At 46.1% G+C, this 23,173-nt stretch overlaps 1 protein-coding gene across 1 annotated transcript in view; it reads left to right on the forward strand.

Moving 5' to 3' along the window:
* Nucleotides 1-2,450: 2,450 nt before the first annotated feature.
* Nucleotides 2,451-23,173, forward strand: part of KCNH1 (potassium voltage-gated channel subfamily H member 1) — a 387,725-nt gene continuing 367,002 nt past the window's right edge. Inside the window, exon 1 of the mRNA XM_047753552.1 lies at nucleotides 2,451-2,723. Within this exon, the coding sequence (XP_047609508.1) occupies nucleotides 2,645-2,723 (79 nt within the window). The 5' untranslated portion in view covers nucleotides 2,451-2,644. The remainder of the gene's footprint in view (nucleotides 2,724-23,173) is intronic.

Genomic DNA, 23,173 nt, shown 5'->3' on the forward strand with positions numbered 1-23,173 from the left:
ACATTGGTGTACTGTGAAGATTTTACAAAGGTGTTACTGATGTGGACACATGCGTAAGATTCAGGTTTGCTCTAGCTGTGATTCCTATGTTACAGTGCTTGATCTCAGACAGAACTTTAAGCTGAGCAGCTCCTGGAACTGAACACAGAGGCGTGAACAGCAGGTGGGAAATAAGAAGTAAGAAGCATAGTACAGAGAACTGTCAAGCCAGCGCCAGCAAAGATAGTGTTTCCTAAGCACATGCACCCTGGGTCCGTGAATATCAGAGAGAATCTGGACATGGCAGCAGATGGCTTCATTCCCACAGTCGGTGTGAAGGGTTGGCCAAGGGAGTGGGGAACAGCGGCACGTGCTTTCGCAGACCCCGTGAGGTACCGTTCATTACACTGGTGTGACGGTGGTTCAAGATTGCTGATTTTTTAAGTGTTGTTTTAGGTCTTTTAATCTCCTCAAGTGTGCTGCTAAAAATTATAGCATTCAAAGCAGTGCCCCCCCATGCATGCTGAGAACCACCGTAGTGGTGTATTTAAAATTAAAACGGAAGATATCTCCTTGTTCTTTTTTCTTATCAGGTACCCTACCACGACTTAATACGTCTCATCTCAAATGAATATCATCTGTTTCATTTTTATCCAAGCACCGGAACATGAGTGTTCATTAAAGTCTGCGAAATTTTATTAACTCTGTCAGTCCCCCCCCACCCCCTCTTCTTTATCTTCCTTTCACAAGTAGGATTATGAGGTTGCTTGATGAGTTTTTAATATTGTCATGGAAACTCCCCCCTTGGGCATGTTTGTGCAGTAGATAACATAACCTTCAGAGCCTTGTTCAAATGAATTTATTCAAATGAAGTGGGCAGACACCAAACCAGCTCAGCATCAATACATTTCAAAGTTCTCATCTCCGCTGTTTGTTTGATCACCTGTAATAGAACAAAGAACCACTAGACGGAGCTAGGGTTTAAGAAATCACAGCTCTGAGCTGGGGGACTGATGTGATGGGTAGGATGTCATCTTAGGGAAGACGTGTCTCATTACTTTGATTTCAAAGCCCACACAAGCCTTCCCTCACTCTGCGAACAGCCGTCATCTGTTTACTTTGTGTCTCCGCAAGATGACAAAGGGTGATGTCTGTAATGGCCCAATTTATTTAGTCTCTCTAAGGATGACGTTTGACTTGGGTGCAGTGCTTTACCATTTACAGTGCTGTTGCCTGCATAATTACATTTGATCTTCCCAGCAACTCAGATTGCTAGGCAAGACTTAGTTCCTGTATTTTGGAGATTAATAAACAGACTGGGTATCTCCAGTGCATTGGATGCGTCAGGATGGTGAACCCGGACCATTGAGATTACCCAGTTTTTTTCCTTTTGCATTCCTGGGTCTGACTGTTGATTGGCCCCACCTGGAAATAACTAGAAAACCATCACCACCTTCCTTTTTAGTCTCTGGTCACACCCTCTGGGGGTACATAGAAAAAAGACAGAAAAAAGCCTATGTGCAGGAAGAAATCTCCCAAGATAGGCAACAAAGAAGAGTTATTTGAGCTCCCGCCCAGAAACCTTGGGCGGATGCGATTCTCCTTATTCCACGAGGCAGGTGTGAGGAGCAGAGGGTCATCCTATGCAGGGTGGCCTGCAAAGCTGTGCTTCTTAATTGATGTCAAATGCCCGGGCAAGCTGCCCATAAGCACTTGCCCTCAGAGACCAGCACCCGGTTTAGATGTTTCGCAGACAGTTTGTTCCTGTTTCCTGACCTTGCACGCTGATAATTAACAGGTTGTGCTTCAGGTAAAAAAAAAAAAAAAAAAAAAAAAACCCTTTCTGTACACTTGAAATGTATTTTCTTGGCCTTTTGGTAAACGTTTCGCTGGATAAGAGAGGAAATCAGATCCCTGTGCCAGGAAGTTTGTCAGAGGCCCGGAAGCTGCGTTTTTGCTTGTGGTTAGCTTTAGAAACAACCCGAGACAGCTCTCCTGGCGCTCACTCAGTCACTCTGCAAGTCTGACCGCTTTCAGTATTTCAGCGGTCAAACACTGGCTTCAGCATCCAGGTAGGCAACTTTCACAGCTGAGGCTAAGACACCCTAGTGGCCAGCGGGAAGATCGCTGCAAGCGCCTCCGAGGTCCCAAGGGCTCTGGCCTGAAACAGAGCAAAGGAGGAGGGACAGCATCCCGCTCCCGCCAGACTCCGCGCGCCCGGCCACCCAGCCCGAGGCGCGTCCTGAACCCGCCTCCCGGCCGCGGCCAGACGGTGGCGCTGTCCCTCCAGCCTTGGCCCACCGCCGCCCTCGGCTTCCCGGCGTCTTCGGCCCGAGCGTCCCGCTCGGTCTCCCGCAGGCCGGCGGGGGACGCGCGCCCGGTAGGGGGCGCCGCGGGCCCGGGCGCGGTGGCTCCCTCCGCCCACCCGGAGGCGGCTGCGGCGCGGCGAGCCCCGCGCGAGTGCACTGCGAGGCGGGCCGCGGGGAGGGAGGCGCGAAGAGGGCTCGAGGGTGGAAGCCGGAGGGAGCCGCCGCCCCTGGCCGCCCGGGTCCCCGGGGGGCGCATGGGGCGCTCCGAGCCGGGATCGCACGCGGGCCCCGCGCTCAGCTTCCTGTTGCCGTGAGAAGCCGCACCGGGACGCCCCAGACCCTGAGGTGCCGGGAGGATGACCATGGCCGGGGGCAGGAAGGGACTGGTGGCCCCGCAGAACACATTTCTGGAGAATATTGTCCGGCGGTCCAATGGTAAGAGGAGCGGTCGGGTTCGCTACCCCGGCTTTTTATCCGTGCCTTTTATCGCAGACGCCTCTGGCCGCTCGGCGCCAGCAGATGCAGCAGAACCCGGGGCTCTGCCGGGGGTCGCGGCGCGGGGCTGCCTCCTGGAGGCTGGGAAAGGTGGGCAGGGCAGGGCGGGTCTGATGAGCCCCCATCCAAGAGGAGAGCTCTCCTGGGGACGCTCTTTGGGCCTTTCTCGCGCCTTCTCGGTCTCATCTCCAGGGAGTGTGACAGCTGATGAGCAAAGTACTGGGAAAAGTGATGGGGAAGCTGGAAGCAGCAGGAACGGCAGCGCGTTCCCCGTCGGTGCTGCCCGCTCCTCCGCGAAGGCTCTTAGGGTTCTCTGGCCTCTCTCCACCGCGCCACCGCTCCCCGGAGAGAGCCCCAGTAGAGACCGGCAACTCCGAGTCTCAGCCCGGAGTGGAGGGATTGCAGCTGCTTCCACCTTCCATCCCGCAGCTCCAAAGTCCGAAGTGGAGGGACGTGGGGATCTAGGGACGTGCTGCAGGCTGCCTGATTCCACCTCCTCACCCACCCACCCCTTCAGGGTTAAGACTCCAGAGGGGCAGAGTTTCCTGGACCCAGGTGGAAAGTGGGAGAGCACAGGTGCAGAGCTGGCCAGGTGGTCACAGATACAAACCTGTCATCTTTCCTCTCTTCCGAACCACAGAGGTGTTTTATGTCTGTAACTGTTGTTCACCTACGTATTCCCAAACTTACCGAACCTGTAAATCTATCCATTACACAATAGACCAGTGCTCCCAGCTCCTCTCTTTCCCAGTGGCATTAGGAACGGTTGAAGCGGTGGGAGGCGACAGTCCTAGAAGCAGGGATGGAATGGACACATTTCAAACGCCTTTGGTACCCACAGCGACGCTTTCCCCGCTAAAGCACTTGCAGAGCAAACAGGAGTCCAGCAGTTGGAAGATGCCACGCACACTCCTTTATCCAACTGCTAAAATGCCAGTTGTAGGCTCCTGGACTCCTCTCCTTCCAGAGACAGATAGCATTCTATTAGGAGGGGATGAAGAGCCAATTCAGGAAATGGGTTTTAAAAATGTGTAAATATCACCATTACAGAGCCTTAAGGAGCTTGGGTTAAAACAATGGGCTTCTATTTCCATTTAGTTACAGATTCAGGGCAAGGGTGTGAAAGTGACTTTGGCTACTAGGACACGCTCTTTAATTAAAAAGTGATTTAACTTTATCTTGTAATAATAAAAAAACTTATCAACTCGGATAGCAAATCATCATGTATTATTCACATACTTTTTAGAAATGATCATTTATCACGTGCTTCTTGAAGAATCTCTGGTCAATCACCTTTCAAGGTCTTCCTCACTCAAACTCAGGTGGTTTTTAGAACAAGGTCAGAGCCGTTTCTTGGGGAGAACTGAACAGCCACCTCGAACTCTTCTGCCATAAAAAAGCTGGAGGTTTAAGTCAAATCACCATTTCAGAGTTAATTTTCTGTGATTGCCGTTGTTACTGGCCTCTTGAGAGATGGAGACTGCCTTGGTGTTGGGGATCTCATTGCCGGTGACATTAACTTTCTTATAAATATCAATGATGATTCCATTTTTTGGTGAAGAGGCAGTGTTCTTTTAGTTAGAGGGGAAACTAATATATACCTTATTATATTTTTCAGTGAAAGAGCAGTGAGAGAATCTCAAATGTAACAGTCACACAGTTCCTTGGGCTTGTAGGAAGAACTTAAGAATTACAGAGCTAGAAGCTCCCATCCTGGCTCAGTGGTTGACGAACCTGACTAGGAACCATGAGGTTGCAGGTTTGATCCCTGGCCTCGCTCCGTGGGTTAAGGATTCAGCATTGCCATGAGCTGTGGTGTAGGTTGCAGATGCGTCTCAGATCCCGAGTTGCTGTGGCTCTGGCATAGGCCAGCAGCTGCCACACTGATTTGACCCCTAGCCCGGGAACCTCCATATGTCTTGGGTGTGGCTCCAAAAAAAAAAAAGACCGAAAAAAAAAAGAATTATGAAGGTAATAACACGATAAAATAACAAAAAACAAGAATTCCAGAGCTGACATAATTACAAACAGTACCTGGAGATGAGAAGGCAGAATACCTTCCTGTTCAGTGATCTTAGAGCCACTTGCCCTCTGTAAGCATATGTAGAGTGTCAACAGAGTAAGTAGCTGGCAACGTTTTTAACATGGGCACTTTAATTTCAGCACCAATTCCAACAGCTTGACTTCAGTTACCCAACCAACCAAACAACATCAACAACAAAACCAAAACGTCTTGGGAGGAGAGTTGGATGAATGATGAAAATGATCTCTTGTATCAGGAAGAAAGATTCTGAGATTGAAATGTGGGACTTAAGTTTTTAGTGACCCCTTTCTATCCTATTTCCTGGATACAAGCAGCAAAAGCAGTTTGGATTCTTGGAAAGATGGCAAGATCCATGAGCACTGTGTTGTTTCATGGTGATGGAAAAAGTCTGTTTAAACCTATTGATTATTTCTTTCTAAAATCCACCAGCCCCCCTTTTTTGGGGGGCATTAATGCATTTAAATAGCATTTCACCTTAAAATAACAATCCTTTTTGATCATTTTATTAGGTATTTCCTCCAGGGGTCCTATGCAATATTATTGTTCCTCTTTTACAGATCATAAAACTGAGTCCTTGAAATATGAAGTGACTTTTTTCTTTGGAGAGGATCATTCGTCCTTTGCCAGCATCGTTGTTGCTCCAGCCTTTATGACTTAGCCTGTGGAACAGTTTTCATTATCCTTAAAAAAAAAAAAAAAAAAACTCTCATTATATGCTGATGAAAAACCGACCTGGCTTTGTTTGGGGACATTTGAATATCTGGTGTCTGGGAAGCCAGAGCTTTTGGATGAGACAGACCTTAGATGCTGTGTTGTCTGCCTTTGCTTCCTGATCATTGTATAAATGAAGAAATGAAAGCAAGCACATTTTCTCAAGTATTTTAGGGCAGAACTGCTGAGGCCCTCAGCCCCTGGACCCCAGAGTCCTGCTCCTTATGCTACGCCACGCAGCGATCTTCCTTGTTTTACCATTCTTTTCTCTAGAGAAGCACAAGTTCCCAGTGGAGATGCAAGAAAATGTTATAACAACAAGAACAGCGTCCATTTTGGCTAACAGCCATGCTACCGCATCCAAACAGAATAATAGGGCAAAGGAGAAGCTAATTCTGTTTCAAGGAAGGGCAGTGTTTTCACCTTCGTCAGTGGGTTAGCAGGAGGCACAGGTGGGGATGTGGGCACTTAGGCCTGTGCCTGTTGTAAACTATTAAGCCATTTTTCATAGAATATCACCTTTGATCCTCCCGAGGCAGCACAGCAGGTGCAAGGTCTCTCCATTTTACAATTTTAGGAATTAAGAATCCTTACGTGAAGTAATTGGTAGTACAGCTACTTAGTACAGCTAGTTAATAAGCGGCAGAGTTAGAAAAAAGGCAGTCAGAGGCAGCTCTGGGACCAGTCAGCAGTTGTCACTGGTTTTGTTCATTCAACAAAGATTTATTGTGTGTGTTTATTGAACTCTGGGGATACAAAAGAAAACAAGAAATCCTCCTTACCTTTAGTAAGTTGCATGTAATGAATGTCGGTCTAAGGATTTTGTCCCACTTCTATAATGTTTCCTGTTTGCAACTCCTGTTTATTTATTTATTTAGTTTTTTAGTTTTTTTAATTACTCAGTGAATTTATTACATTTATAGTTGTACAATGATCATCTCCTATTTAGACCTGACATCGGAGTTCACTGGTGTTGGTGGGACTAAAATCTAGTTTAGCATTCTTTGATACATTCTGAAACTATTTCAAGGAGAGATTTGATAATTGTCTGCTTTTTTTTTTTTGCCTTGTTATAAGTAGCCCACAGGAATTATTAGCACCCCAGATTTGATTTAATTTTGCTTGTGATCATTTCAGAACCTTCAATTGATTTTGTGGCCACATCAGCAAAGCCAGCCTGTTTCTCTTTATATTCGTGTTTGGAAAGTGTCGTTCCAGAATATTTTTTGATGGTTACTTAAATCCATAGGCACTTACTGTCAGAATGCTCGCTGAAGCAAATGGATCTGTCTTAGGAAGGCTGGCAGACCTTAATGCCAGGAAACTACAAAAATATTACCCTAAACGGTCCCATTCTAGGCAGAACATATGTTTTTGTGTTTGGAAACCTCGATCGAACAATTGTAGGTGCCAGTTAAGAACCCATGCATGTTAGCAGGAGTGAAACGCAACACATTTTGGTACAGATTTATGCACATGTATAATTTACAGATTGCAAAATCAGCTGTGTTTTTGTATAGTGTTGAGTTGGTTCAGGTTGTTGATAGAAGTAGTTAGCAAACAGGATGAGAGCCGTGGGTTATGTTGTGTCTCCTCACAGAGGTGTTGAGCCATGGGAATATTTATAAAACAGAGAACTGGTTAAAATCCATTGTTGCTCTGAACAGGAAGTGGGTTATAATCTCGATTATTACCAGCTCAACAGCTGTTTTTTTTTCCCCCCTTGTAATATGTACTAAGATAACCTTCAACCCAGGCTCAGCTGTCTTTTTCTGAAAGAGTCTAAAGTTGAGTCTTTTGACTGACATTAGCTGGGGGATTGAGAGGTTGAGTCTCACGATTTAAAGCCAGGCAACACGGTTTCCAAACTCCATGATTGTTATGAAATCCACATATTTTAATAATCTGTCATAAGAGAATATATGTGAATGGAATCTTTGGCTTGGTTCTAACACTAGCCCTTCCTTTGGGCTGGGCTTCCTGGGCGGTGTTTCTTCAGCACTGCCTTGAGGCACCTTGGTTCTTTCCCGTCCTCTTTATTTTTGGTGAGAGAGTTAATGGCTTGTAAACGAGCATTTAAAATATGCTTCAGTTATTTATTCAAGGATGCCCTTTTTGTTAAGTGAGTATCTGCTTTATACACTGAGGCTATTTGGACCAGAGTTATTGGATTTTTATTTCTTCTTTCTTTAAACCCCTGTAATTGGTGAGAAAGAAGGAATCACAGACTCTTTGGTCTGAAGGGACCTGCTTTCCAGTTCCTTTAGCAGTGATTCTTTCCAGAACAGCCCTCCTAGGGCTTATCCAGCCCATGCTTGGAGGGCTTCAGTGATGGGACCTTCACTTCCTTCTGAACCTTCTGAGCCACCGTCATTGTGAGTAGCTTTCTTCCCTTCCCTCCTTCCCGCCTCCTTCTTGTTGTGATTGTCTGGTCTTGCTAAGATCTGCCTTCTTAACAGGTCCCACTCTTTCCAAGTCTGCTCTGTGGTGCAAAACCCACCCAGCCCACACCTTTTGCCACTTGAAAGCCATTTTTTTTTTTTAGGTAGTTTAATAACAGTTGTCTTTATTCCTCTCTTGTTTTTTATCTTTTTTTTTTTTGTCTTTTTGGGGCCACCCCTGTGGCACATGGAGGTTCCCAGGCTAGGGGTCGAATCAGTGCTGTAGTGCTGGCCGATATACCACAGCCACAGCAATGCGGGATCCGAGTTGTGTCTGTGACCTACACCACAGGTCACGGCAAAGCTGGATCCTTAACCCACTGAGCAGGGCCAGGGATTGAACCCCTGTCCTTATAGATACTAGTCCGGTTCGTGAACTACTGAGCCACGACAGGAACTCCCCTCTCTCTTGTTTTTTTTTTTTTTTTTTAAATCTTTCTTATTGTTTAATACCATAATAAAACACATTTATTTATATAAAGCCACCATTGTGCTGTCTCCACCTAAGTGAGATCTTGCCAGCTCTCCAGAAGACCCGGGGCCCTTGCTGTTCCCAACTCCCTTACTCTCTAAAGGGAGACCTCTCCTCAGTTGACGGTGATCGTCATTTCCCCATGATTTCCCCACCTGCTTGTGCGTTTCTGGACACCAGTTTGGTGTGGTCTGTTTCCGAGCTTTGCACACCTGAGGCCATGCAGCAGGGATGTGGTTGCCCACCACTGTTGCCGTGGGCACTGTCGTCGGTTCATGTTCGCTGCTGTGTCGTACTTTGTGGTGTGATATCCATTCTGCTGTTGATGGACATGTGTTGGTTTGCACACTGGCCTGGGGGGACAAGGAGAGATGGAAGAAAGAGGCAGACCGCTCCAGTTGGGTCGCTAGGCAGGGGAACTGCCTTACGAAGCTTGCCTTGGGCACCGCGAGAACCCAGATCTCTGCAGGCATCTGCCGAGATTTAAGGTTTGAATAGAGGCCTTCACTGGGCTCCGTCCTGTGTTCAGTCTCAGCACCGCCTTTCTTCCTCCTGGGAATGGGTCCTACTGTAGGAACGAAGGGTGGGCCGAGTGTGCATTCCAGGGACAGAGTGGGGGGCGCCTCTGGCCTGGGTCCCGCGCGAGGGTCAACTCGATGACCTCCTCCCACACCATGTGCGTTTTCCAGATTTTTGCTCTTAAGGCTGCTTCAGGTACTCTTGCACGTGTCTTCCGGGCATATATCGGGTAACCCCCCAGGATGCCTCTGGTTAACTCTGGTGGGTGCTGCGGAACAGTTACCTGTTTACACTCCCACCAACAGTGTGTGAGGGCTTTCACTGCCCCCACACCCTTGCCAGCACTTGCGATTTTCTCTCTTAATGATGTCATTGCCTGAACCGTCAGTGCCCAATAGAACAGGGTCGCTCAGAGCGATGCTAGTAGTGAGCACGTGACCCAAAGATGACATGCAAAGAAACGTGCCCCTTCCTCTGGGACCTACCTTGTGGTTAGACGCCCTCACAGGGTGAAGTCCCTTGACCATGACCGTAACGGGTGTGGAAGACTCTCAGAACTGTGTGCACAGGGCACATGCAAGGGTGTGTGTGTGGGGGGGGGGGGAGACTCATTTTCTTTTCTTTTTTTAAAGTGATTTTTATTTTTTCCATTATGGTTGGTTTACAGTGTTTTGTCAGTTTTCTACTGTACAACAAAGTGGCCTGGTCTAGATATATATATTCTTTTTTTTTTTTGTCTTTTTTGGTTGGTGTTGTTGCTATTTCTTGGGCCGCTCCCGCGGCATATGGAGGTTCCCAGGCTAGGGGTTGAATCGGAGCTGTAGCCACCGGCCTAGGCCAGAGCCACAGCAACGCGGGATCCGAGCCGCGTCTGCAACCTACACCACTGAGCAAGGGCAGGGACCGAACCTGCAACCTCATGGTTCCTAGTCGGATTCGTTAACCACTGCGCCACAACGGGAACTCCACAGATATATATATTCTTTTTTTCACAGTGTGCTACATTGTAAGTGGCTAGACATAGTTCCCAGTACAATACAGCAGGATCTCATTGCATGTCCATTCTACAGACTATAGTTTACATCTAAATTAACCCCAGATTCCCAGTCCATCCCACTCCCTCCCCCTCCCCCTCGGCAACAAGAAGTCCATTTTCCAAGTCCACGAGCTTCTTTTCTGTGGAAAGGTTCATTTGCGCCGTATATTAGATTCCAGATAGAAGTGATATCATATGGTATTTGTCTTTCTCTGTCTGACTCACTTCACTTAGTAGGAGGATACTCATTTCCTTAAATTGAGAAGCCCTGGGGACAGATTATGTAAGAATTGGAGCTGGACATGAGAAGGGACTAGGAGGTGAATGTTTTATGTTTATTTTAGTGAAAGAAATAAGACCAAATGACTGAAGGAAGGGCACTGATTTCATGGAGGAATCCAAACTCTTGACAGATGAAAATGAAAACCCAAGACCAGCTTCTGGTCAGTCATTTCCATGGTGGACTCCTTTGTGTCGCATGCTGTGCTAGAGGCAGGACTCCCGAAATGAGTGACATGTTTGCGATGCTGGGGCTCATTGAAGCATCCGTCCCGAAGACCAACATGCCCTGTAAACCTCGCCAAAGATTTGAGAGATGTGCCAATTCTGTACTTACCACACATTTTTTCCGTTATAAACATCTCACCCAAACTTATTCTTAGATTTTATAGTTATTTCTTTTTTTGTCAGATTGGATGTGGAATGACCAGATCTCTAATGTCAGTTTAAAGGGGAAGACTGTAGGATGTGTGAACTTTTGTGTTCTTTTCTTTTCTTTAGTTTTATTCAATTTTATGTATTAAGCATTTTTCTATGAATGTACAGTTGATTTACAAGGTTGGGTCAATTTCTGCTGTACAGTAGAGTGACCCAGTCATGCATATATGTACATTCTTTTTCTCATATTAACTTCCATCATGTTCTATCACAAGAGATTGGATATAATTCCCTGGGCTGTATTAGGATGAGGTTTTGTTTTGATGTGGTGCAAGTTGTCTTAAAAACCTTGCCTTCCTCTGGGATGTCTCATTGCTCTGTCTTCTTTGGGATGTGGTCTTGGGTTGCTCACCCATTGTTGTGAGTTTCCAGCTTATCTTAGCTGCTGGAATTTGTGAGGCTCTGGCTGTTCTTTATGCAAGTGCAGTCTTGCTGAACAGATTGCATTTGGCCAACTTGAGCATTTCCCTCCGTTCTCATGGCCTCTGCTCTAACAGTCATGCATAGCTGTTAATGACAAAACTACTTAAAGCTCTCCTGATTGGGTTTTATAGAGTTATGCCAACAAGCAGAATCAGTTTGCTTACTCATCCTAGGATTGTTCACCCTGTCAATTAAAACGACAGCTCTTTTAATTAGTCCTCTGTTGCATACAACTGATATTCTGAAATCAACTGAATCAATCCTGTAATTATTCATGTGGATTATTAATGGAGAGTGCCTCAAAAATTGCATTTCTCATCACTTTTTAAAGGGTCTGCGATGACATCAGGCACTTCTGTAAAGAAGAGGAGTGACCTCTCATTACTTCCTTCATCCCTTAAAGCAAGGATGTGGGCACCTGGCACCAGCATTCTCAGAATGCTGGCATCGGCCATGGAAAGATGATGCTATTTTGGCAAATTTTACTGGTATTTATCTCCTGCTTAACTTAGGTTTCTATTAAGAGTGAATTTGGAAAGCATGTTTTAGACTAGAGCGTTACAAGCGTGGCAAAGAAAATGGAGTTGAATTGATAAGACTTCATTTCATCTACATGGATTTTTAGGTAATTTTCTTTACTTTGGTTTCCACTCAGCATTATTGAGATGGCATTGATTGGAGTTCTGTGCCACAGTCTTTAAGGTTGTGTTTGAGCATCTGCAAGTCCAGGGTGTGGCATATCTTGTTTGACTCCCTAGAGCCAGTCTCTTTTCTTCTGCAACCAGCTTTCATCCCGGGAGACTGACCACCGGGGATTATGTCAGTAGCTGGCTTCCTGGCTCCTGGCCAGCTCTGTACCCCCATGAGATCGGGAAGAGGGCGAGGATGTGCTGTTTATTCTCCCAGCTTCTTCCCTGCAAGGTCATCACCACTGCCTAGCTGTTCTCCCTCGATTAAATGCTGTATCGTACCTCACTCTTTTGGGGTTTGGGTAAAGCTCGCGGTTTTCAGCTGTTACCGGCCCTGGGGTCCTGCCCTTACCCTCATGGTTTCCTCCGTGCCATGCGGGGCAGGTGCCGCTGGCTGGGACTGTCTCTCACGATCTGGTTATGCCCATCTTTTCCGTATTTCTGGTTCAGGGCCTTCGTCTTGGTAGTTTGAACTCTGCCATGTGGGAGTATTTACACCTCAGAAATTGGCACATGGTATATAAATCAAGGCCTTTTCTCCATCAGAGAGTTGCTTGACCAGCGTACTACTGCCGGCACCTCACTCATGCTTTTATAAATAGTTCCTTTATTAAACACTCAACTGATGACCTATTTAGGTGTGTCATTCTTTTCCTGCCAGGACTCTGGCCGTAGAGCCAGTTACTCATTCTCTGAATATAGAACTTTCTCAACCTGTCATCTAGACCACTGTCTGTTATGGGCGTGAAGTTGGTGGGGGGCTGTGCCTCACTGAAACCACCTGTGTTCTACCTGGTGAAGGCATCATGTACCTGCCCTTGCTTTTCAGTCCACACGCTGCTCACCTGCAGGCTTGATGAACTATTTTCATGTTCCTTTTCTGTTTTCGTGCCCTTTCGTAATCTCAGAATTCAAGAACCATGAGAAGCCAGAAAACAGTCATAAGCACCAATTATAATTATTGGTTGTAACCTTGACCTTGGATAAATTAAAGAGCCTTTTCACATGTGTGCCTGGCTGTGTGCCAAAGGGTTCCCATGCCTCATCTCCTCTAATCTCAGTGTGACTCTGTTCTGGGGGCATTCTCATCATTCCTGTTGCAGAGACTGCGGCTTAATAATGAGATTAAGTAAACGGCCTTTGGTTAATTTCTAGTGGTGGAATCTTTAGGAACTTGTTAGGAAGGCAGATTCCTTGGCCCTGCCTTCTCTCAAGTGAATCAGAAACTCTGGGGATGGGTCGCAGTTACCTGAGTCTTTCTAAGCCCTTCAGGCAATTCTGATGGAGGTTGCAGTTGGAGGACCCTGCTTCTGAGCCAGCCCCACGTGTTTCTTTTCTTGAGAGGTAAACAGCTGGCTGCCGAGTGTGTGGATGGAGGAGGGTGTGTGTTGGGGAGTGAGTGGCCTTTTTCTCCATAGACTTCATTTTTTTTTTTTAAAGCTTCATTGACGTATAGTTGATTTACAAGGTTGATTCAGCTGCTTTTGAATTTCTATTTCACTTTTTTTTTTTAAGGAATCAGCTTTCAGGCTCATTATTATTTTTTTTTTTTTCTGGTAACTTTTAAGACCCTGTGTATTCCCTCAGGTTCCCATAACAAGTCTATGTATGAATTTCTTTCTGTTCACCTGGCTTGAGCTCTTTGGGCGTATGCCTAAAGCTGAGAATGGGCATCTTCCATTGGCTACCATCAGCATTTCATTACTTTGTGCTTCTGCTCCCTTCATTTTAGAATCTTTTTCTGAACATCTGAATGTGTCTAAATTACATCTTCTCAGTCTAAACTTCATGTTTCCTCACCTCCTAAATTCTTTTTTTTTTTGTCTTTTGTTGTTGTTGTTGTTGTTGCTATTTCTTGGGCCGCTCCCGAGGCATATGGAGGTTCCCAGGCTAGGGGTTGAATCGGAGCTGTAGCCACCAGCCTACGCCAGAGCCACAGCAACGCGGGATCCGAGCCTCGTCTGCAACCTACACCACAGCTCACGGCAACGCCGGATCGTTAACCCACTGAGCAAGGGCAGGGACCGAACCCGCAACCTCATGGTTCCCAGTCGGATTCGTAACCACTGCGCCACGACGGGAACTCCCCTAAATTCTTTATTTTCTGTATCTTTGTCTTTTTGTGTTATATTCTGCATTTAATCATCTCCATCTTCCAATTCACTGTTTTTTTTTAAATGTTTTTAAGTTCTATTGAAGTACAGTTAATTTACAAGGCTGTGATAACTTCAGCTGTACAACAAAGTGACCCAGTCGTACATATACACATATCCATTCTCTCTCGGATTCTTTTCCCACATAGAGGATCACGGAATACCGAGTAGCGGTCTCTGTGCTCGACAGCACGTTCCTGTTGGCCCATCATTGCATATACCTCGGTGTGCACCTGCCCATCTCAAACCCCCGGTCCATCCCTCCCACCCACCCTCACCTGTCCCCTTTGGTAACCATGTTTTTCAGTCTGTGAGTCTTTCTGCTCTGCAGTTAAGTTAATTTGTACCCTTTATGTTTTTATTTTATTTTTATTTTTTGTCTTTTTGCCTTTTCTAGGGCCACTACCGCAGCATATGGAGATTCCCAGGCTAGGGGTCTAATCAGAGCTGTAGCCTCGGCCTACAGCACAGCCACAGCAACGCGGGATCTGAGCCACGTCTGCGGCCTATACCACAGCTCACGGCAATGCCGGATCCTTAACCCACTCAGCAAGGCCAGGGATTGAACCCACAATCTCATGGTTCCCAGTCGGATTTGTTAATCACTGAGCCATGACGGGAACTCCCTTTTTGTTTTTAGATTCCATGTAGAAGTGGTATTGTACGATGTTTGCCTTTCACTTCTAACTTCATTAGTGTGATAATCTTTTGGTCCATCCATGTTGCTGCCAGTGGCATTATTTCATTCTTTTGTAAGGCTGAGTCATATTCCATTGTATAGATGTACCACGCCATAGACTTCCAGGTGCTTTCCCAGAGTTTGTTCAAATCCCATTCCTGCCTGAGGTAGTAGCTAGCATTTCGGTGTCCTGAATCTCTCCAGGGACCTCCTGGGCCCATCAGCCCCCTCCGGATCCCTCTGGGTTTTTATTTATTTTTTTTTTTGTCTTTTTTTTTTTTTTTTTTTTTTTTGCTATTTCTTTGGGCCGCTCCTGCGGCATATGGAGGTTCCCAGGCTAGGGGTCAAATCGGAGCTGTAGCCACCGGCCTACGCCAGAGCCACAGCAACGCAGGATCCGAGCCGCGTCTGCAACCTACACCGCAGCTCACAGCAACGCCGGATCGTTAACCCACTGAGCAAGGGCAGGGACCGAACCCGCAACCTCATGGTTCCCAGTCGGATTCGTTAACCACTGCGCTACGACGGGAACTCCCCATCTGGGTTTTTAAAATCGTGGCATCCTCTGCCCCATATCATCCTCCACCTACTTTTCATCTTCCAGAAACCGAGCTCTTCTCTTTGTTGTTGTGGGTGTATTCCTTTGAATTTTTCAGCCATAATTCAGGAATGACGTAAATGCTGTGTTCTACCTGCTGTTTTGAAAGGAAAACTGATGGTTTTTAAAGACCGAGGAGGTCATTCTCCTCCTGTCGGATAACGTTCCGCTCGATACTTTTCCCACCTGGCGGAACTGCCTGGGCACAGGGCTCCTGCCCAGCTTCGTGCTGTGCGCCACCTTCCTCTGTTAGTCTTGTCAGATGGCAAAACAACGGCGATTTAGGAAAAGAGTCGGATGTCCTTTATTTCAGGGAAAGCAGCGCATGGGCTGGGGGAGCGCAGGGCTCCCCAGCGGGATGTGGGGCAGGAACGAGTTGCATGGAGCATTAGCAGAGGCACCTCGGACCCAGGGCGCGTTCGGACGGGAGGCTGGCTGGTCCCATTTTCTAGGGTAAGACGAGCCAGCTCTCAAGCCAAGAGATGGAGGATCATGACTGGCGTTGGGTTTCCTGGAGAGGGAGCTGCTTCCCGTAAGTGCAGACTGACTTAGACCGGGATCTGTGACATGGGCCAAGCCACCGAGCCCCTGGGGTGGCCTCTGATACAGGAGTGAGCTTTGTCCTTCTCTCCTCTCTTGATGCTTGTCTCTTTGACGCTCTGGTTTGCTTCTCACACTGTCTCCCTGTGGCTCTGGGTCTCAGTCTCTCCTGTACCGCCTCCAATGGTCTCGAGCTCTGCTGCCCCCACCCCCCTGCCCCATGCTCCATCCCCTCCGTCCTCTCCCTCACCCTCCTTGCTCATCCCTCTGTCTTCCTGCTCACCTCTGCCTGGTGCTGCCACTGATTGTCTCTGTTGCCGGGCGCCATCTGTCTTCGTCGCTATCTCTCTGTCATCTCTCCCCATCTGTCCCTGTGGCTGTCTTTGTAGTCTCTGCCTCAGTCTGTCCAGCTCTGGCCTGTCTGTCTGTCCAGCTCTCCCGTCACGTGCCTCAGTTGCGTCTCTTTCGTGCATCTGTCCGATGTTCCCACTTTTCTCCCAAGATGGCCTTTGCCACCTGCTGACCAGCACGCACGTGGTCGGCACTGCAGGCCTCTCAGCCTCAGGGTTGAGTTGTACTGGAGAGAGACTCGGGTTGGCCCAGCCCTGACGGTGGTTGTTTGGCCCCTTGTCTGCTCCTGGTCTAGTCTGCCGTGTCTGGATCCTGGATGGGGGCGCGATGTGGAGTTAGGTATGCGACATGCAGATACAGCTAGGCAAGGAAGTTGGGCAGAGCTTTCCAGGGGGCAGAAGCGTCCCCTGCACTCCTGACATGCCTGGGAAAAAACAGATACTCCAGTATTTGTTGTATTAAACTAAGTTGCTCTGAGATTCTATCCATCCAGCCTGATGTTGTACCCTATCCTCACTGAGCCCATTGGCTAAGAAAGTGTTAAAGGGGAGTTCACCAGTGGCACAGTGGATTAAGGAGCTGGCATTGTCACTGCAGTGGCCCGAGGGGTTGCTGCCCTGGCGTGGGTTCAGTCTGTGGCCTGGGAACTTGTATATGCTGTGGGTGCAGCCAAAAAAAAAAAGTGTTAAAGGAAGCAAATATGAAACTAACTTAAAAAAATCCTTTTCTAGTACTTTTCAGTATTTTTATATTGCTTAATTTGAACCAGTTTTTTTTTTTTTTTAGTTCCAGGAATGAAAATTTTGTGTTATTCAATGATGGTCGAAGAGTTTTGTTTCAAGTGTGTATATTATGTACAGATGAGCATGAAGAAATTATGATGACTATAAAAATGAGACTAAAACACCTGGTTGATTAATCTGTTGCACCTCTTTTTAGCAGTTGGCCACAAAAATATTTCTTAGGAGGAATTTCATATATCACTGACTTCTTATTTGTTAAGTAAAATGTCATTGAGTTATGACAAAGCCTGTGTTTCCAGCACGGTTAGGTGTATGTTTTCACTCCCTTTCATGCTGCTTGTGAAATGGAGTCATCTGGTTTTTTGTTGTTTTAAAATCCTCTAATTGGATGCTGAGCGAAGATGGAGGCCATGCCTCTGAAACCATGTGCTCAGGTACTGAGGGGTAACTCCCAGTCAATGCGCTGCTTGAGTCTTTGCTTTTGAAATTGAAATCTCTCTCCCCGTTGTCTTTTACTGACTTAATCAAAATGTGTTTCTGTAGGACATTAAAATCAGAGACAAAGCAAAGAAGTATTGAATCCCTTGAGAGTTCAGTTTGTCTAGTGCAAAGATTGGGCCCTTGACAATTTAGATGAGTCATTCTCATGGAAATTTTATTGTTGAAAAACCTCAATAGAGCCACAAAATGACTTTTGCTGATATGAAGATTTTTAAGTGTTTTATTTAGGTATATCATAGCGACTCCTTGTTTTTATCCATCTCTGTGTTCTCCCACATATTACCAAATCTTTTTTTTTTTTTGTCTTTTTGCCATTTCTTGGGCCACTCCCACAGCATGTGGAGGTTCCCAGGCTAGGGGTCAAATTGGAGGTGTAGCCGCCAGCCTACACCAGAGCCACAGCAACACGGGATCTGGGCTGCGTCTGCAACCTACACCACAGCTCACGGCAATGCCGGATCCTTAACCCACTGAGCAAGGGCAGGGATCGAACCCGCAACCTCATGGTTCCTAGTCGGATTCGTTAACCACTGAGCCATGACGGGAACTCCACATATTACCAAATCTTGATCTGTCTTTTTAAAGATTGATTGATTGGTTGATGTAGCAACCATATCCCATGTATATGTGACTGAAGCCCTTTGCAGTGAAATATTGTTTCTCTTTTCTTTTTAAAAAGTTTTATTGATGTCTAGTTGATTTACAATGTTGTGATCATTTCTGCTGTACAACAAAGTGATTCAGTCATACATGGACGCACACCCATTCTCTTTCAGATTCTTTCCCCACATAGATGATCAAGAGTATTGGGTAGAGTTCTCTGTGCTGTACAGCAGGTCTCTGTTGACCAGTCATTCCATAGACCTCAGTGTTAGGTTTTCTTAATTAAAGGCAGGGCCAGGGCTTTTAACTCACAATCCCATACTCTTTCAAGCACTAATTGGAAAGCACTTTGGTGTCATTGGGGTCCATTATGCTCCTCTGCCTCTCATACTTTTGTTGTTCAGAAGGAGTGAGCCTTTAAGTGAAGGGTGAAGTGATCTAAGCCACTCACTGTCACCCCCGATGTAATGTCACTTCAGGTGCGCTGGAAGGATCCATCCTTATCTCCTTATCTGCCTCCCTGACTCATCACACATCAACAGCTTCCAACATTAGGGATTCTGAGCCTCAAGACAAGCAAGGCTCCATCCTCAGTGTCCTGCCTTAAAATTCAAACCTTCTGAGAGGGATAATGCTTTAAGTCACTAACAGCTAACTCTGAATTTGTTTACAGGCAACTTTTTTCCACGATGGGAGAAATAAGTTCTTCCTTTTCTTTTTCTTTTTTTTGCTCTTCAGGGCCACACCTGTGGCATCTGGAAGTTCCCAGGCTAGGGGTCAAATCAGACCTACAGCTGCCAGCCCACACCACAGCCACAGCAACGCAGGATCCGAGCCACCTGTGCCACCTACACCACAGCTCATGGCAACGCCAGATCTCTGACCCACTGAGCGAGGGCAGGAATCGAATCTGCATCCTCATGGATACTAATTGGATTCATTTCCTCTGCGCCATGACAGGAACACCTAAATTCTTGCTTTAAGCGTCAGAAAGCTCAAAAAAGAGGGAAAAATATAGAAGGGGAGATGAAGTATCCCAAACATAATCTGCTTCGTAATCTCGCCAGGCCTTAACCATGATCTGAACACTGGTGATATATTACAACATACAAGTGCAAAATCCGTGTAACACCTGGTTGCCTCTAGCACCTGCAAATAAAGGATGATTAATGCCCAAAGAGAATTCAAGGTCAATTGTCATTTATGACTGAATCAAGACTTTTTTTTGGCTCCTAATATTTCAGAGACAATCCGGGGGAGATTGCAGTTCGTGTGAATTAATAGTAAAGATGGTGATGACACTGACAATGTGTAACGTCAGGTATGCTTGGTCCTGTTCTTAGTGCATTCATTCGCTCATTCATTCATTCAACAAACTCTCACTCAGTACTGCTTTCTCTGTGTAAGGCACTGTTCTAGACATTGAGGATTCAGTGACGCAGGGAAAAACAGGTTCTCACCCTCATGAAGCTGCATTCTCTTGGGGGGGGTGGATAATAAGGAAATCAGTCGATGCGTGACGTGTCAAGTGTGTAAGGTACTTGGAGAAAGCGAGGGAAAAGGAGACGGGTGTTGTCAGGTTGTTCCTTTGTTTGTTTGTTTTAGTTAACTTGTTGCAGGAAGGGGGACCGCTTCCAGGGCCTGAGAATGGGCTTTTGCCTAACACTCAGAAGTGAATTGTCAGAGGCGACACATGTGCTGACAAAGAAAAGGACTTCATTGGGAAGGAGCTCCCATGTGGAGAGCAGCAGGGTCAAAGAACCCAGGAGAACTGCCCTGTCACTCCTGCAGTCTCAGGCTTTCCGGGAATGGGGTTAGTTTTCCAGTTGTCTCTGGCCAATCAACTTGCTTGGCTCATACTGGTCTGGCCCAGGGTCCTTCTTGGCGGCGCGTGCGCCTCTCGGCCAAGGTGGATTCCAGCGCCAAGGATCCTGGGAGGGTGGGCATCTCCTCCCTCCTATTGGCCCCTCCCAAATCCTCTTGGTTAGTCTCCAGGGCAGGACCATCCTTATCAGGGCCTCTTGTTGTGGCCAGCTACTAAAACAGTCCCTGGCCAAAGTGGGCAGTTTCAGTCAGTGGTTCCCTAACAAACTGATTTACTGGGTAGCTGTTGGAAGGGAACTAGCAAGTGGCAAATATCCTAAGTGCTGTACATTTGGTAGGTGCTTTTGTTTCTATAAAAATTAAATTTTGGAGTGGAGTTCACGTAGGTTCAGACAGATGAAACCATTGTTTCTGGTCTTTGTCTAGTGCTTATTTACATACCTCTTGTCCTCATCACTTATCTCAATCAGTCTTCTGTTGTTCGAGAAGAAAGAAAAAATATGTTTTTACACAAACCTGCTTTTTATAAGAGCACCGATAGCCTTAGTAAATCTATAACTTTGAAAGTGTCATGAAGACCTGTTATCTCCTAAGAAAAATATCCCAAGTTATTAGAAGCATATTGTGATATATTTACTGTAGCCCTCTAAATAATCAGCGTTAGCCGGGAGTGATAAATTTGTGTGAACGGCTTGCTGAATATAGCTTTTATCTGTGTAATTGCCCAAACTGAGTCACTTTTCTAAGTCATTGCTTTAGTTAGTTTCTTCTTTGTTATTTGTGGTAATTATGATGAAAAGCAATTTTCTAGTAATTTCTTTTTAGACTATCTCTATGTTATGCTTTATGGGCAAATGGTAGGTTTGGGATGAGTTTGACACGTGTGACTACTGCAGGGTGGTTTGGCTCATTCCCTGTTAGTGGAAGAAACTTTACAGGCTTGGAGGAGGGGTGTCTTTCAAATGTTTAGAGAATGTTTTATTCTACCAACCGGGGGGAAAACTGTGTGTGGGCTGAGGACGGTTGAATTTGGGAAGCCTTACGTTTAATTGCACGCAGTCTTACAGCTGAAGACCTCAGGGGGTAAAAAGGCATCAGAAGGAGGCGGTAGAAGTCTGGCTAATTTGCGTCAAAGAGCTAGAGACGCCAGAACTCCCCGATGAAAGCCAATGAATAAATTATGGCAAGGGCAGCCAGGTTGAACCTATGTATTTTACCCAACAGTATACTGAACAATGTGAGAAAATAGGAATTTGGAGGCAGGCTTGGTGCTTCAGAATAGGCTGCTGGCTGATTGGAAGTTACACCGTCCACCTGAAGAGGTGGATATACAGATGTGTGCACACACACACACACACAAAATATGTATGTATATGTCAAGAACATTTATCTTACTTGAATTTTACTGATTTCCAAAGACACATGTAGGCATTTTCTGTATATTTAAGTGGACACACCAATATGTGATTTATTGCCTATGTGACGTACCCTTGACAATACAGTACATTTTTGCATTAATGCTGCACATCGCATCATGTCTCCAAACCCAAACAATTCCCCTGAGCAAAAGCCTGATACTACACGGTTCACCTGAAATGTATCACTTCCCATTGAGTTGAGTTTAAAAGGTGTTTCTGTTATTTTTTAAGGGACTCAGGCTCCACAGAGTCTAGTGTTTGGAGAAGGGCTATTTCAAGGTTGATGACTGGTTGATTACTCCACATGGGTGTGAGGCTTGCAGGTTGCAGAGGTGTCATCTGATTTGTTCTCTGCTATCAGTCCAGTTACTTAGAGAGTCTCATTTTTAAAAATGATTTTATTGAAGCATAGTTATTTTGCAGTGTTGTGTTAATTTCTGCTTTAAAGCAAAGTGATTCAGTTGTACATGTATATTCTTTTCCCATTATTGTTTATCACAGAATATGGAGTATAGTTCCCCATGCTATATAATAGGACCATGTTTTTATCCATCCAATATATTCCAGCCTGTGTTTTCTAATCCCAAACTCCCAGTCCTTCCCTCCTGCACCTCTCCTCCCTCTTGGCAACCATATGTTCTCTCTGTCTGTGAGTCTGTTTCTGTTTTGTAGATAGGTTCATTTATGCCATATTTTAGATTCCACATATGTGATATCATATGGCATTTGTCTTTCTCTTTCTGACTTACTTCACTTAGTATGAGACTTTCTAGGTCCATCCATGTTGCTGCAAATGGCATTCTGCCATTCTTTTTTATGGCTGAGTCATATTCCACTGTATGTAATGCCACATCTTCTTTGTTCATTCATCTGCCGATGGATATCTAGGTCGTTTCCATGTCTTGGCTGTTGTAAATAGAGCTGATGTGAACACAAGGGTGCCCGTGTCTTTTCAAATTATAGGTTTTTTTCTGGGTATATACCCAGGAGTCGGATGGCAGATCATATGGCAATTCTATTTTTAGTTTTTTGAGGCACCTCTCCACTATTTTCCATAGTGGTTGTACCAGTTTAAATTCCCACCAACGGTGTAGAAGGGCTCCCTTTTCCTCACACTAAGAGTAAGATTTTATTGCTACCAGAAACATGGAGCTTCCCCCATTGAAACCCACAGAGATGAAGTGACTTACCCACACAGCTCATCAGGGACAGCACTGCCACTGGAACCCAACCTGTCGTTGTCCCCATTGTTATTCTTTCAGGTGGTCCTCTGGGGATCTAGGGACTGCTGGGGAAGGTGAATTAATAAGGTGGCGCTCATTCCCTATTCTTCCATTGGTTTTCATTGTTGCCTAGTTCTTTGGTGTTTCTCCTCGCAGCCTCAGGGTCTCTTTGTCACTGGGTGGCCTCTGCTTATAGAACCTCCATATGGCATCTCCAGCAGTGTAGCTGGACTTCTCACATTGGCAGCTGAGGGCTCCCAAGAGTGTAGAAACTGAAGCAGCCAGACCTTCATGCTTAGGCCTGGGACTGAAGTGACATCCACCCGATTGCCTTCTGTTGGCTGGAGCATGTCACTGACTCACGCAGATTTGAAGGAAGAGGACAAAAGTATCAGCGCAAGGAGTCCTGGTTTGCCAGGGGCTACCAGCAGCATGACCTCAGTGTTTATAGTGATGCCCTGGCTGTACCAGATACCATAGAGTCCAGGGCCTACGACACGGAAGGGACTGGTCTTTCCTTTTTCTTTCTTTTCTTTTTTTTTTTTTGTCTTTTTGCTATTTCTTAGGCTGCTCCCGCGGCATATGGAGGTTCCCAGGCTAGGGGTCGAATCGGAGCTGTAGCCGCCGGCCTACACCACAGCCACAGCAACGCGGGATCCGAGCCATGTCTGTGACCTACACCACAGCTCACGGCAACGCCGGATC

The sequence above is a fragment of the Phacochoerus africanus genome, chromosome 11, assembly GCF_016906955.1.
Source record: "Phacochoerus africanus isolate WHEZ1 chromosome 11, ROS_Pafr_v1, whole genome shotgun sequence".
Taxonomy (NCBI): Eukaryota; Metazoa; Chordata; class Mammalia; order Artiodactyla; family Suidae; genus Phacochoerus; species Phacochoerus africanus.